This window comes from Pongo abelii, chromosome 8 (genome assembly GCF_028885655.2).
Source record: "Pongo abelii isolate AG06213 chromosome 8, NHGRI_mPonAbe1-v2.0_pri, whole genome shotgun sequence".
NCBI classification, from domain to species: Eukaryota; Metazoa; Chordata; class Mammalia; order Primates; family Hominidae; genus Pongo; species Pongo abelii.
In genome coordinates this window covers 99,664,125-99,677,978 of record NC_071993.2, presented here as the reverse complement: position 1 = coordinate 99,677,978, position 13,854 = coordinate 99,664,125, and the positions used below count along the sequence as shown (strand labels likewise).

The following is a 13,854-nucleotide window of genomic DNA, read 5'->3' as shown; positions in this document are numbered from 1 at the left end:
ATTACAAGCATGAGCCATGACACCTGGGCAAAACTGTTCATCTTTAAAATATTTTAAACATCACTATATCCAATGCTCCTATGGCAATCAATAAACTAAATTACTTTCTTTTTCATCTGTCATATATGCATTTGAGTTATAAAACAGAATGTGAACTACTACATTCACTCAGATTGTCAAAATATAACTGCCTACACTCTTTTCCTTCCACAATATGCACTTAGCCCTTAGTTACATGCAATATTAGTATGTTGGTAAGCTAATCAATATTTTCATTCCTGTTCGGCTATTTGTACTTGATCAACATTACCAATCCTTGATATCATTTATAAAGGACCATGATTTATTAATAAAAGGCTAAGATTTGCTTTAGTGGATTATCCTGATGCGCAAATTTTAAGTACAAAGGTTAGGGTAATGAAGAAAGCAAAACTCATGATTCACTATGATTTATAGTAAATGTATCTGTCCTTTCAATAATAGAAAAAAATTCTTATTTAAAACAATAAGAAAAAAACCAACTCACCTTTTGGCACTCATCTGTTCTTTCAGCTTACTGTACATTTCTAGCACTGCATTAAAAAATATAACATTTTAGCTTTCAAAATGAAAAGAAAATATTTTGAGACATGAAAATAATCAAAGCAGGAAAGAGTGTATTACAAATTCATTAAACTTCTACACCTTGAGTTAGGCTAATATTTTCAAATAAAATGTTAGATACTTCAAGTATATGAAAACATGTTAATTTCCTTATATACTGAACATTTTATTATATACACACACACATATACATATAAATGTATTATACTGAACCTGGAACACTTGTATATGCTAACACGTATAACTGAGACACTAGCCTACTAACAATTATCCTATCCAGAGATTACTAATATTTCTTCCCTGAAATAGAACTGGAACTTTAGACTTTAGTTATTTGAGAGAGAAAGTTGAGTGTGAGATTCACTGATTTTTGACTCAACATATCAAGTAAAATAACACACTTGTGTTAAACTCACTATAAACAAAAGTTTATACCAAATCCACAAAGAAAGAAAAATGTCAAAAGCTTACAGCAGTAGGAGTGAATTATAATACAGCCAGAAATAAACATAACAAAGCATCTTTATTCATTTCATCCTTTCTATCAAATGCAATTGTTTGCTAGAAAGGAATGCAATTATTCAATAAATTATTCTTTGCCAAGATAATATAGTGTCACTAAAAAGGTTTTAAACCTTTTTACCCTTTAAACTTAGAATTTCAAAGTACAGAATGAGTACACACTTTGCTTTCCCCTCTACAGTATGGACAGACGACATTTTTTTCCAGATTTTTCTACAGTCATATGACTCCTCCTAGGGGTCTCCAAGTTTACAAAAAACATCGTTTATGTGTCTGAAAACCATAAAAACTGCAGTGGTAGCTATAGTGAATCAACCCTGACTCTGTCGCCTCACAGGACCCTATGTATATCTCTATCATAGCCTCTATATTGTAATGTAATTTTTTTCACATTTTCCAACCAAAGCATTAGAGGGAACACATAAACTGGGAGAGAGCCTGCTGCAATAAGTATAAACTTTCTTTGAAGTCTCCAATCTTAACAATTCATGTAAATTTCATATCTACCTCATACTATTTCCATATAAAAATAATGCTTTCCTCAAAAACAGTAAAAACTAATACACCAGGAAAATAAATGCATTGTTTATGCCGTGATTTTTTTTTTGAGACAAGGTCTCACTCTGTCACCCAGGTTACAGGGCAGTGGCACGATCATGGCCTACTGCAGCCTCAACCTCTTGGGCTCAAGTAATTCTCTCACCTCAGCCTCCCCAGTAGTTAGAACCACAGGTGCGCCACCACAGCTGGCTAACTTTTTTTTTTAATTTTAATTTTCTGTAGAGACAGGGACTCCCTATGTTGCCCAGGCTGTTCTCAAACTCTTGGCCTCAAATGATCCTCCCACCTCAGCCTCCTAAAGTGCTGGGATTACAGTCATGAGTCACCATGCCCAAGCTATGACTTCTTATATCCTTTCATACTCCTCCTAATTCACGGAGGAGTTAGGCAACTGCACTGTAACTGATAACTTACTTGTCTTTATTCCCATAAGATCTGTGAACTCCAAGTATCTGAGACAGGTCTCAGTCAATTTAGAAAGTTATTTTGCCAAGATTAAGGGCATGCCCATGACACAGTCTCAGAAAGTCCTGAAAACATGTGCCCAAGTCATCAGGGGTACAGTTTGCTTTTATACATTTCAGAGGGACATGAGACATCAATCAATACGTGTAAGATGTATATTGGTTCAGTCTGGTAAGGCGGGACAACTCAGAAGTGGGGGCTCCCAGATTAGAAGTAGGTAAGAGACAAAAGGTTGCATTCTTTTGAGTCCTTGATCAGCCTTCCACTGAATATACAATTTAGTCTGGCCCAGTGAATCTGCATTTTTATACAAATAAAAGGGCAGAGGAAGCAATCAGATATGCATTTGTCTCAGGTGAGCCTAAGAGGGATGACTTTGAGTTCTGTCTGTCCTTTGTCCACAAGGAATTTCCAGTGGGCAAATTGTGAGGGAGTATGTAGCTTCTTATCTTTGTAGCTATCTTACTCAGGAGGAAAATGGGAGGCAGGTTTGCCTGACACAGTTCCCAGCTTGACTTTTTTCTTGGCTTAGTGATTTTGGGGTCCCAAGATTTATTTTCCTTTCACAGATTGTAGGATCCTTCAAAAGCTGAGATTGTGTCATTTCCATCTTTATAGTTCCAGTACCTACCATGATGCCTGACACACACACACACACACAAACACACACACACATTTATAAGTGGATAGTAGGACAGAAAGATGAATAGAGGAAAGCAGGTAGTTCTGGCTGTGGCCATTACGAACACAACATTTATATGAACTAAGAGTTGCGGCCTAGCTTTAAAAACAAAGACAGTAGCAGTAACAAACAGCTGATGTCTACTTCCCTTTATTTCTCTATTTTACGTAGCCCAGTAGGGGAATAAGCTGAATTTGACTCTTGCTCATTCCATCAGTACCCAATTTTTAAGGTTTATTATCAGACAGGGACAAAACATTCAAACTTAGAGGACATCTTCATGGCTATTACAACGCACCTGCCGGTGGCAAAGAGGTATTATTAAACATGACTATAAGGAAATAGGTTTCTCAACCCTGCAACTTAACATAACAAGCCACCATTTTATTTACTCAAAGTTTTTATGTAAATATACCTGGTCCATCAGAGATTAAGCTGAGTAGAATTTCATTGATTCTAAAAAAAAAGAAAAGCAATTCTCACAAGTCAAAAAACAGGCCAGGCGCAGCGGCTCACGCCTGTAATCCCAGCACTTTAGGAAGCTGGGGTGGACGAATCACTTGAGGCCAGGAGCTCAAGACCAGCCTGCCCAACATGGTGAAACCCCACCTCTACTAAAAATACTGAAATTAGCCAGGCATGGTGGCGCATGCTTGTAATCCCAGCTACTTGGGAGGCTGAGGTTGCAGTGAACCAAGATTAAGCCACTGCACTCCAGCCTGGCCAACAGAGTGAGACTCTGTCTCAAATAATCATAATAATAATAATACAATTTTTTTAGCCAATAAAATCTGTTAACAGTTTTAACAATATAATTTGTAGTCTAAGCTAAATTTACATTATAAAAATAGCATATAGCGGGTGCAGTGGCTCACACCTGTAATCCTAGCACTTTGGGAGGCCGAGGCAGGCAGATCATTTGAGGCCAGAAGTTTGAAACCAGCCTGGCCAAAATGGTGAAACCCCATCTCTACTGTAAATACAAAAATTAGGCAGGCATGGTGGTGGCGCCTATAATCCCAGCTACTCAGGAGGCTGAGGCAGAAGAATGACTTGAGCCCAGAAGGTGGAGGTTGTAATGAGCAGAGATCGTACCACTGCACTCCAGCCTGGGAGATAGAGTGAGACTCCGCCAAAAAAAAAAAAAAAAAAAAAAAAAAAAAAATATATATATATATATATATATATATATATATATGGCATATAAAACATCTCATTCTATTCTGCTGAATATGGAGGTTTAGGCTCCTTCCTAAAAAAAAACAATAATAAGTTTAAAAATGGGACAAAAGATGGATTTAGCTTACTATATTAAAAAAAAAAAAAAAAAAAAATAAGGCCGGGTGTGGTGGCTCATGCCTGTAATCCCAGCACTAGGCTGGGGCAAGGGGATTGCTTGAGCCCAGGAGTTCGAGGCTGCAGTGAGCTATGATCATGCCACTGCACTGTAGCTTGGGCAACAGAGTGACACCCTATCTCTAAAAAAATTAAAAATTAAAATAAATAAAAAGAAAAAAAGTCATATACCTGCTTCCTTTTGTTTGAACAGAATGCATCCAACTTAAAGTATATTAAATCCAGGTAAAGAAAATACTAGTTAATTTCCTCAGAATTTATCTGATGCCCAAGTAATATTTAGCCCTAACAAAGAGACCAGAAACAGCGTTTCCAAAATACAGGAGGAAAGGCAAGAATGGTGAAGATCCGGCTCTTTTGATGTTTTTCTTACCTTATCAGCACAATGAGATTGTGAGCAAAGCAAAAACAACCTGTTAAGTGACAAACAAAAAACAATGGAAAACTAGAGGTAAAAAATCAGGCAAATTAGGTAAAGGTGAGAAAATGTAACCAAAAGACTCTACCCATGGGAAAGTATTCCGAGGAAAAACAAAAAAGGGTTATGGGGGACAAAGGGCAAAAGAGGCCGAAAGGAAATGGAAATGTAGAAGTTGCTGTTCTAAGGAAACTGATGTGACATATAATCAAACAAGAGCTTTCTAACATGACAAAAGCATGAAAATTCAGGGAATAAAATGAACCTGAAAGATAAGCATGGTCTGTGTTGTGAGGCAATCACCAAATAATCTGTAATTCCCATACTAAAGAATCACTACTTGCTATTATTAAATTACAACTTTACCAAGCCAAACATTTTATTATAGACAAGTTTAACTCACCAGGAAGGCATAACTGCAATTTTTCTACTACAGTTGTAATATTTCTCTGCTGAATTCTACATCGAATGATATCTTCTGTGTGGACTATCACCTTAGAAAAGAAGGAATGTTCATATTTTTAAACAAACAGTTAAAGAACAACTACATACTGAATACACAGAAAAGTATCATTTTCTCACCTCTTTTCCAGCATCTTGAAACCTTCGGTTGGTATCAGTAACTTGCACCTTAAAAATTTAATTTCACCTTAGTTAGACAAATATGCATAAAACTGCCCTGATGTAACTGCTCACCCTTGTAATCAGATCATGCTTCATGAGAAACTTAGAACAAAGAAATGCAAATTCAAATTAACTCTACAGCTTGAACTTGAACTTTTGATTGAAAAGGGCTTTTGTTAACTTCAATTACTTATGACAGTTCTTTTTAACAGATTCTGTGGCAAACTTCTCAAATTTACTCAGGATTTTTGAACTTTACTTGCTTCTCTAAGTCTGTCAAACAATTCAAATCACTGACCCAATTGACCACTGGTCCCCTTTTGATAACTTCAATGAGGTCTATGTGCCATTCATTGTCTGTAGGAAATGGTGATTGCATTTTATGGTAATTAAACATTCATACTTTGCTGAATGCAAACACTGGGTGGTTGATTAACATCAAACACAGAAATTTCAATCCACAGCAACATTTTAATGCTGCAGGTGCAGGCAAAGCTCAACCTCAAATTTTCCCACATATTAAGTGACTCATTAGGTCATCATAGTAAGGAAGCACATTCTGGTTTATTAAAAATCTCATTAATTTCTGAACAAAGATGCTCAGTGACCTCATTGATGCTGTAGTTAGTCTCTTGTTATCTGAATATCCTTTATACAATGGTTTTCTAATCATAACCTTTGGTGAACCAGGGTCATTTTGTCTGCTAAGTGCTCTAAATGTAAAGAAAGATAAATAGGACAATTCTTATAATTAAATATTTTTTATCCTGACTGAACAAATCCACGTCTCTTTTAATAAATAATGTTTTAGCTGTATGGCAGAAAGTGTAGACCAACTTTCTTTAAGAAAAATACACACTGCTGTTAAACCTTTCAAAAAGTTTTCACATTATTAAATAATGCTGAGAACATAACTATTTATCGTTAAGTTTTTAAAGGAATTTTAGAGGATAACATTTTATAAATATTGTACTAATTGTCATTTTAGAAATCCAAAAACTACAAATAGGGCCTTTCATTGTATGCATGTTTTGAGTTCACTTCCCTGCATGGAATGAAATCCTGTTAAGTCAGTGCATTACTTGCTTCAGAAAAAGAGAATACTCCTGTCATTAGCATGACAACTGTGTTAATAGAGCATAAAGAGCATTCCCAAATACATATACTAATTCACTTCTTGAAAGTAACATACTTAATAATGACTTGTACATATGTACTATCAACTAAGACTTGAGTAATTTAATGAGAACAAAGGTAAACAATTTTAACATATTTCTTACCTTCAGTTTTTCTGCATCAGTCCTTACTTTAAGGAGTTCTGTAATAGCATCTACAAAACCCTGATGATGAAAATTACACATCTTTTCAATTTCCTTGTCATGATTACGGATACAAGCATCTAACTTTTCCATAAACTTCTTGTGCGCATTTGGTTGGTCATCATACACAGACCTGAATGTATATAAGAAAGCTAAAATTAACCAAAATGTATTATTTAGTAAGCCTGATCTTTGCAAGAGGTGATATCCTAAAATTAAATCTCTGAACAAATAAACTGGTGATAATATTACCTTTAGTAGAAATAATTTGCGTGAAAGTATTTTATTTCTTCCTGAACATGATAATATTAAAAGAACCACACAAGCTCTAGATATAGCACGAGGTATCTGGAAATAAAGGTATGAGGCTCAGGAGATGTAGGCCTAATACAAGTCTTTAACATACTAACATTCAAAAACAAAGAATTACTGAGTGAATGAATGATTAAAGAATGAATGAACAAACTCATGATTTTTACAGCATTTACTATGTAAACTAAATGCTCATGTTCTAAATGCTTTATATATTAATTCTTTAATCCCCACAACAAGGCTACAAAGTAGGTATTGTTATTACCCTTGCTTTACAGAAGAGTTACAGATTACTGAACTGCCATAAATTCCACAACCAGCAAGTGACAGCTGGGATATGACTCCTGATAGTCCGGCTCCAGGGTTCATATTCTCAGGTACAAGCCCATATTGCAGTCACCACAATGTTCTCTAAACATGGCATATTCATTCCTACTGTCTCTCAGCTCATGCTGTCTCCACAGAGAGCATACCCCTCTATTCACCGTGCGGTAAACGACTACCCTTGCCACTGATTCCTGGGAGGAAAGCCTTTGGCATACCCTGCCTGGTAAGTGTCTTCTTTGTTTACCTGGAAGGCTTTGACTGCCAAATAGTAGATGCTAACAGTGTGACTGATGGTGAGGCCTGAGGCCACACAGTTTTAGCTGTGGAGGGGCAGGAGGTCAGCAATGTGGGCAGTCAGCCAAGTCTACATGGGTAGTCAGTCATGGCTATATGACCAAACTCCAATAAAAATCCTGGATACCAAAGCTTGGATGAGCTTCCCTGATTGACAGTACTCCATGCATGTTACCATACATCACTGCTGGGAGCAGTAAGTGCTGTCCACAATTCCACTGAGAAAGGACAACTGAAAGCTCACTCGTGGAACTCTCCTAGTCCCTGTCCTGTGTGCCTTTTCTGTTGTTGATTTTAATCTGTGTAGTTTTTTGAAAGTTTTTGTTGTTGTTGTTTTTGCTGTAACAAACAATAACTATGAGTATAACAACTTTGCTGAATTTTGTGAGTCCCTCTAGCAAATTTTTGAACCTGAGAGTGGTCTTGGGAACTTTCCAAACCTCACCCCTACATCCGTTGCCCATTGTTTGAGGTTCATTTCAAGTCCCATTTCTTCCAGCAGGCCTTTGCCAATCATTCCCATGCCAAGTAATCTGCCAAGTCATCTGCAGGACAGGTAAACTTACAACCCCTTACAGTTATTCTAACATGTAATCATATATTACTTTGCATTGTAATTTACATGTTTTGTATTTAAAATATATTTTGTTTCCCCAAATAGACCATAAACTTCTTGAGGGTAGCCTCTGTCTTAGGTTTTTAATGAGTACACTCTCTAATACAAGAGGTAACAATATAGGATACCAATTATTAAGAATTTAGGCTCTTGGCAGCCAGATGCAGTGGCTCACACCTGTAATCCCAGCATTTTGGGAGCCGATGCGGACAGATCACTTGAGGTCAGGAGTTTGAGACCAGCCTGGCCAACATGGTGAAACACTGTCTCTACTAAAAATACAAAAATTAGCTGGGCTTCGTGGCAGGTGCCTGTAATCTCAGCTACTCGGAGGCTGAGGCAGGAGAATCGCTTGAACCCGAGAGGCAGAGGTTGCAGTGAGCAAAGATCATGCCACTGCACCCCAGCCTGGGTGACAGAGTGAGACTCTGTCTAAAAAAGAAAAAAAATAATTTAGGTTCTTGGCATCTATGCCTACATTCTAATGTACGTCAAATATAAATTCTAATTTTTTTAATTTTTTAAAAAGAATTTAGGTTCTGTAAGAGCTGAGTTAGAACTAGGCTCTGATCTTGGACATATTCTCTTTTCTATCTCTCTCCATGTCATCTTGACTTGTAGCTTTAAACTCCATAAGCACACTGACACCTGCTAAATTTTTATCTCTGCCCTGACCTCTCCTCAAACTCATATGTCTCTCCAATTAGATGTCCGATAAGCATCTCAAATATGTCCGAAAATGAATTCCTGATCTCCTTTCACAAAACCTGCCCTTCCCATAGTCTTCCTCATCTCAGTAAACCCCACTTTTCTAGTTGCTCAGGCAAAAAACCTTGGACTCACCCTTGACTATTCTCCTTCTCCAGCAAACTACCTCCCCATTGGTATCACCCTGGACTAAGCCAACAACATGTCTTGCCTAGATTTGTCAACTGCTTCCTAACTGGTCTCCCTGATTCCATCCTTGTTCCCTTTCAGTCTGTTCTCAATACAGCGGCCAGATGATAGCTAATGGGAATTATCCCATTAAAACCTAAGGCAGATCCCACGTCTCTCTTCTGCTCAAAACCCAATTTATCTTACAACAGCCCATAAGACCCTACATAATTTTGCCTCCTGTTACCTCACTGACCTCAATTCCTGTTACTTACTCTCTATTTTACTTATTCCATGCCAGCAACACTGGCCTCCTCATGGCTTCCTTAATACACAGGCATATTCCCATCTATGCTATCTAGATAGACCAGACAGAGAGATAGATAGGCAGACAGACAGATACACACACACACACACACACACACACAATCCCCTTCCCTGCTTTATTTTTTAATCTTCTAAAACAAAGGAGTTTATCACTATATCATTCTTTCCACTGTAGAATATACTCTCTGTTTCACACTTTTAAGTATTATCTGTCTTCCCCTACTGGAATGTAAGTTGCATAAGTACATAGTTTTTGTCTGTTTTGTTCCCTGTTGTATCTCCAGCCCTAGAATAGTGTCTATCATATAACAGAAGCTCAATAAATAATTCATTAATAAATGGATGAATTAATAGATGAATGGATGAAATTAGAAAAGGCACTTACTAGCAGTTCAACCTCAGGTAAGCCGCCTGAATTCTCTAAGTATCAGTTTTCACAACCATAAAATAGGGATAAAAATAGCACATACAGCAATGAACAAGTAGAATTTGAAGTCAAACACACAATACCATTTATATTAGCATCCTCCAAAATGAAATACTTAGATATAAATCTAAAAAATACACAAGATGTACAGGAGGAAAACTACAAAACTCTGATTTTTAAAAAACCAAGGAACTAAATAAATGAAGAACTATTCCATGTTTCTGAAGAGGAAGACAATATCATTAAGATATCAGTTCTTCCCAACTTCATCTATAGATTCAAGGCAATCCCAATCAAAATCCCAGCAAGTTATTTTGCAGACATCGATAAACTGATCTTTGGGTTTATATAGAAAGGCAAAAGACCCAAAATAGCCAAAACAATATTGAAAAAGGACAAAATTCAGCCAGGCATGGTGGCACACGCCTGTAGTCCCAGCTACTCAGGAGGCTGAGATGGGAAAATTGCTTGAGCCTAGGAGTTTGAGACAGAAATGAGCCATGATTGTGCCACCGTACTCCAACCTGGGTGACAGAGCACAACCCTCACTCTGAAAAAGAAAGAAAGAAAAAAAAAAGAATAGAATTGGAATACTGACAACACGACCCAAGATTTACTATAAAGTTACAGCCATCAAGATTGCATGGTATTGGCAAAACAAACGGATCAATGGAACAGAATAGACAGCCCAGAAATAGACCCACATAAACACAGTAACTGAATTTTGACAAAGGAGCAAAGGTAATACAATAGAGAAAAGATAGTCTTCAACAAATGGTGCTAAAACAACTGGACATCCACATGCAAAGAAATGAATCTAGACTAGACCTTGAATGATAATAATGTGTCAATGTAGGTTCATCAGTTTTTAAAAATCTACTACTGTGGTGAGGGATATTGACACTGGGGAGGCTTTGGATGAGTAGGATAGGGAATATAAGGGAAATCTCTGTACTTCCTCCCAATCTTGCTGGAAACCTAAAACTACTCTAAAGAAAAAAAGTCTTTAAAAAATAGTATCTACATTAGAGTGTTAGGATTAAATTAGTAAACATGAAAAATTCTTAAACAATAACTGACACATGGTAAGTGCTTAACATACACTAATGACTAGTATAGTATGCACATGAGACAACCAAATCCTTGTTAAACAAGTGAACCAGTGGCTGAACAATTGAGTACTAGATACAAATATCAAATAAATATGACCAAAACTCAATTATCACTCCAAAGGATCCGACTACCACTAACACCTAACATTTTTATATGTCCTTTTGCATTTTTTACATTTAGTGTTTCATTTATTTCTTATACACATCAGAGAAACTATCACTGCCTCTTTTTCACAAATGAGTAAACAGTATAGAAATGATAAATGACTTGCTCAATGTAGCCTAGCTGGTGAGTAACTGAGGCAGTACTAAAATTCCTACTTCATACTTTTCCCACAATTAACATATATAACAAGAACTATTAATTAAATAACATTATTTCTAAGGAAAATTCTTGTGCAAGAAGTTTATCTTAACTGATCTTGGTGTGCTATAAACAAATTTTTATTTCATCATTATGAAAAAGTATTGTATTTAAGTAATATACATACACATTTCTATGTTTTTTAACACATTTTATTAAAAGTTGGACATTTATCTGGCTCTTAAAATACCAAATAATAAACACAATACACCAAAAAAATTGTTTATATTACAATTATCACATTGGAGCAAAAATCTAGCAAGAGATATTTCAGGACTACCCGAATACAGAGTCCCTTCAAGGGAGGATTTGACTGCCTTTGTGGATATAAAGGAGATACTGTTATCCCTTTTGAAGAAGAGTAATAACATAAATAAACAGGAAGAAGAGAACAATAGTTCTTTCCCAGAAGTCTATTTCAGTTTAGAAAGTTCTCAAAGTAAATCCTTTGCTATGTTTTTCCAATATATTCTTCAAAGTTTTAAAAACAAAACTCCTCCTGCTTTATAGTAATTCGGGATACTGCCAGTGCATCTACTATAGCACCACAGATGAACTCCTCTTTTTCTGTTGATGCTATAATGGAGAAAAACAATATATATTTTTTTAGAATATATGCAATACCCACCCTCCATTAATAGAAAACCAAAGCCTGAGAGGGGTAAACTATTTACATTCCATGCCTTCTGCTGTTAAAAAATAGAACCGTAAGTTCCAATGAAAGAAATAAAAATAATATTAAGGAATTAGTACTGTGAATGAGAAGAGTAGGTCTTGATCTATTACGAAGTCTCAGGCTGTCCCAACTCTCTCCCGACCCTAGATAACCATTTGCTATTGCAGACATGCACACAAGCTGTACTCACAGCTGATACCACCACTTGCCACCCACAACCCATATCAATGAGCAGAGTACACAGAAATAAAGTCATCAAGGTGAATAAAAGTTCCAAACCACAGGAATAAATTGCATTTAAAGAATGTACTGAAGAATCAGGCAAGTGCCAGAATCAAAAATTCATCAAATGATAGAATGCTGGCCCTAGAAAAAGCCTAGAAAGTTCCTAGATCTATGTCATTTTAATAAATGCAGCACAAATCTAAAAGCTAGCAAGCAAGCACTCAAAATGGAATAAATCGGCCGGGCACAGTGGCTCACTCCTGTAATCCCAGCACTTTGGGAGGCTGAGGTGGGCAGATCAGCTGAAGTCAGGAGTTTGAGACCAGCCTGGCCAACAGGCCAGGTAGAAACCCTGTCTCTACCAAAAATTAGCTGGGTGTGGTGGCGGGTGCCTGTAATCCCAGCTACTTGGGAGGCTGAGGCAGGAGAGAACTGCTTGAACTTGGGAGGCAGAGGTTGCAGTGAGCCTAGATCACACCACTGCACTCCAGCCTGGGCGATAAGAACGAAACTCCGTCTCCAAAAAAAAAAAAAAAAAATTAAATTAATCACTACAAGTAGTTGATTTAATCCTCTACTTAAGTTGATAAAAAGTAATATTAAAAATAACTAGTCTAGAAATTTGCTAATAAGGCCAATAATAAATAGCTGAGTGAATGGAGAGAGGCAAGAAAGGAGAAAAGGTGGACATGCATCAGAACACTGGAATGAGGAAAAAGACAAAAGCTACTCTTATCCCAAGAATCTCTTGACACAGTATGTAGAGCAGAACTTATGGACCTTCTCTCTTGATAACCATCTAGGGTTAACATCAAATCAGACAGCCTGATAATTTGGAAAGATGGTGGAAGGAGAAGAAAATGAAGAGAAGATGTGCTCTTCAGGTCAACAATTCCCCACAGTGACTTAACCGGCCAGAGAGGAGTCATGTCTGCTGCTTCTGGCTTAATGATGGTAATGATAAAAATAATAACCAACCAAGTACTTATTATGTATTAAGTGCTTTACATGCATTATCTCATTAAGTATAAAAACAGAACCATAAGTTCCAATAAAAAAAATTAAAGAATTAGTACTGTGAATGAGAAGAGTAGGTCTTGATCTACCAATTACTAAGTCTCAGGCTGTCCCAACTCTCTTCTGACCCTAGATAACCATTTGCTATTCCAGACATACTTCTGGCTTAACTATGGTAATCATTACAGCTTTACAACATGGATTCTGTTAGCATCACAATTTACAAATGTAGTTTGGGAAGATTAAGACATTGAGTCTGAAGTCATATAGTAACAGAGTCAAGATTTAACCCCAGGTCTACCTGACTCCAAAGTCAGTGCTCTGAACTATTATATTACATAGACTCTCCAGTCAGAAATGGTGATAAGCAGCATGGAATGCAGAGGGAAGTTACCAGCATAGCAACCAACCAGATCACCTTTGAAGATCAACAACTGAGAATGACTCAATAGGGAATCCCTGATGTGCACTGTTGCACCCATCAGGTGAAATCAACCAATGGACAGAAAAGGGGGATGATAACTGAGGCATAGCTAATAGTTACGCAGTTTTAAATTACAAATGCAACAAAATAAGGAGGAGCAAAAAGAAGTAGAGAAAACCGAGGGCCCTGTACTTGACCTCAGTTGAAGAGACTCTGAAAAAGCTATTTTTCTTTTTTTTCTTTAAATAATAATCATTATTCTTTGAAATTCTGATTTGTAGGAACAGAAAGGAAATGCTGTTTAGCA

The 13,854-nt window shown here is 36.8% G+C and overlaps 1 protein-coding gene across 8 annotated transcripts in view; it reads right to left on the bottom strand.

Annotated features, from left to right (window-relative positions):
* EXOC6 (exocyst complex component 6) overlaps positions 1–13,854 on the bottom strand; it is a 207,717-nt gene that overhangs the window by 155,626 nt on the left and 38,237 nt on the right. For 6 of the 8 annotated variants that reach the window (XM_024253940.3, XM_054522647.2, XM_054522648.2 and 3 more), the window contains exons 2-5: positions 6,512–6,683; positions 5,190–5,237; positions 5,011–5,101; positions 527–572 (exon numbers count right to left, since the gene is read on the bottom strand). In XM_024253940.3, the coding sequence (XP_024109708.3) occupies positions 527–572; positions 5,011–5,101; positions 5,190–5,237; positions 6,512–6,683 (357 nt within the window). Of the gene's footprint in view, positions 1–526; positions 573–5,010; positions 5,102–5,189; positions 5,238–6,511; positions 6,703–13,854 lie in introns of those variants that run through there. The other 2 variants (XM_054522650.2, XM_054522652.2) reach the window with 2 other exon arrangements.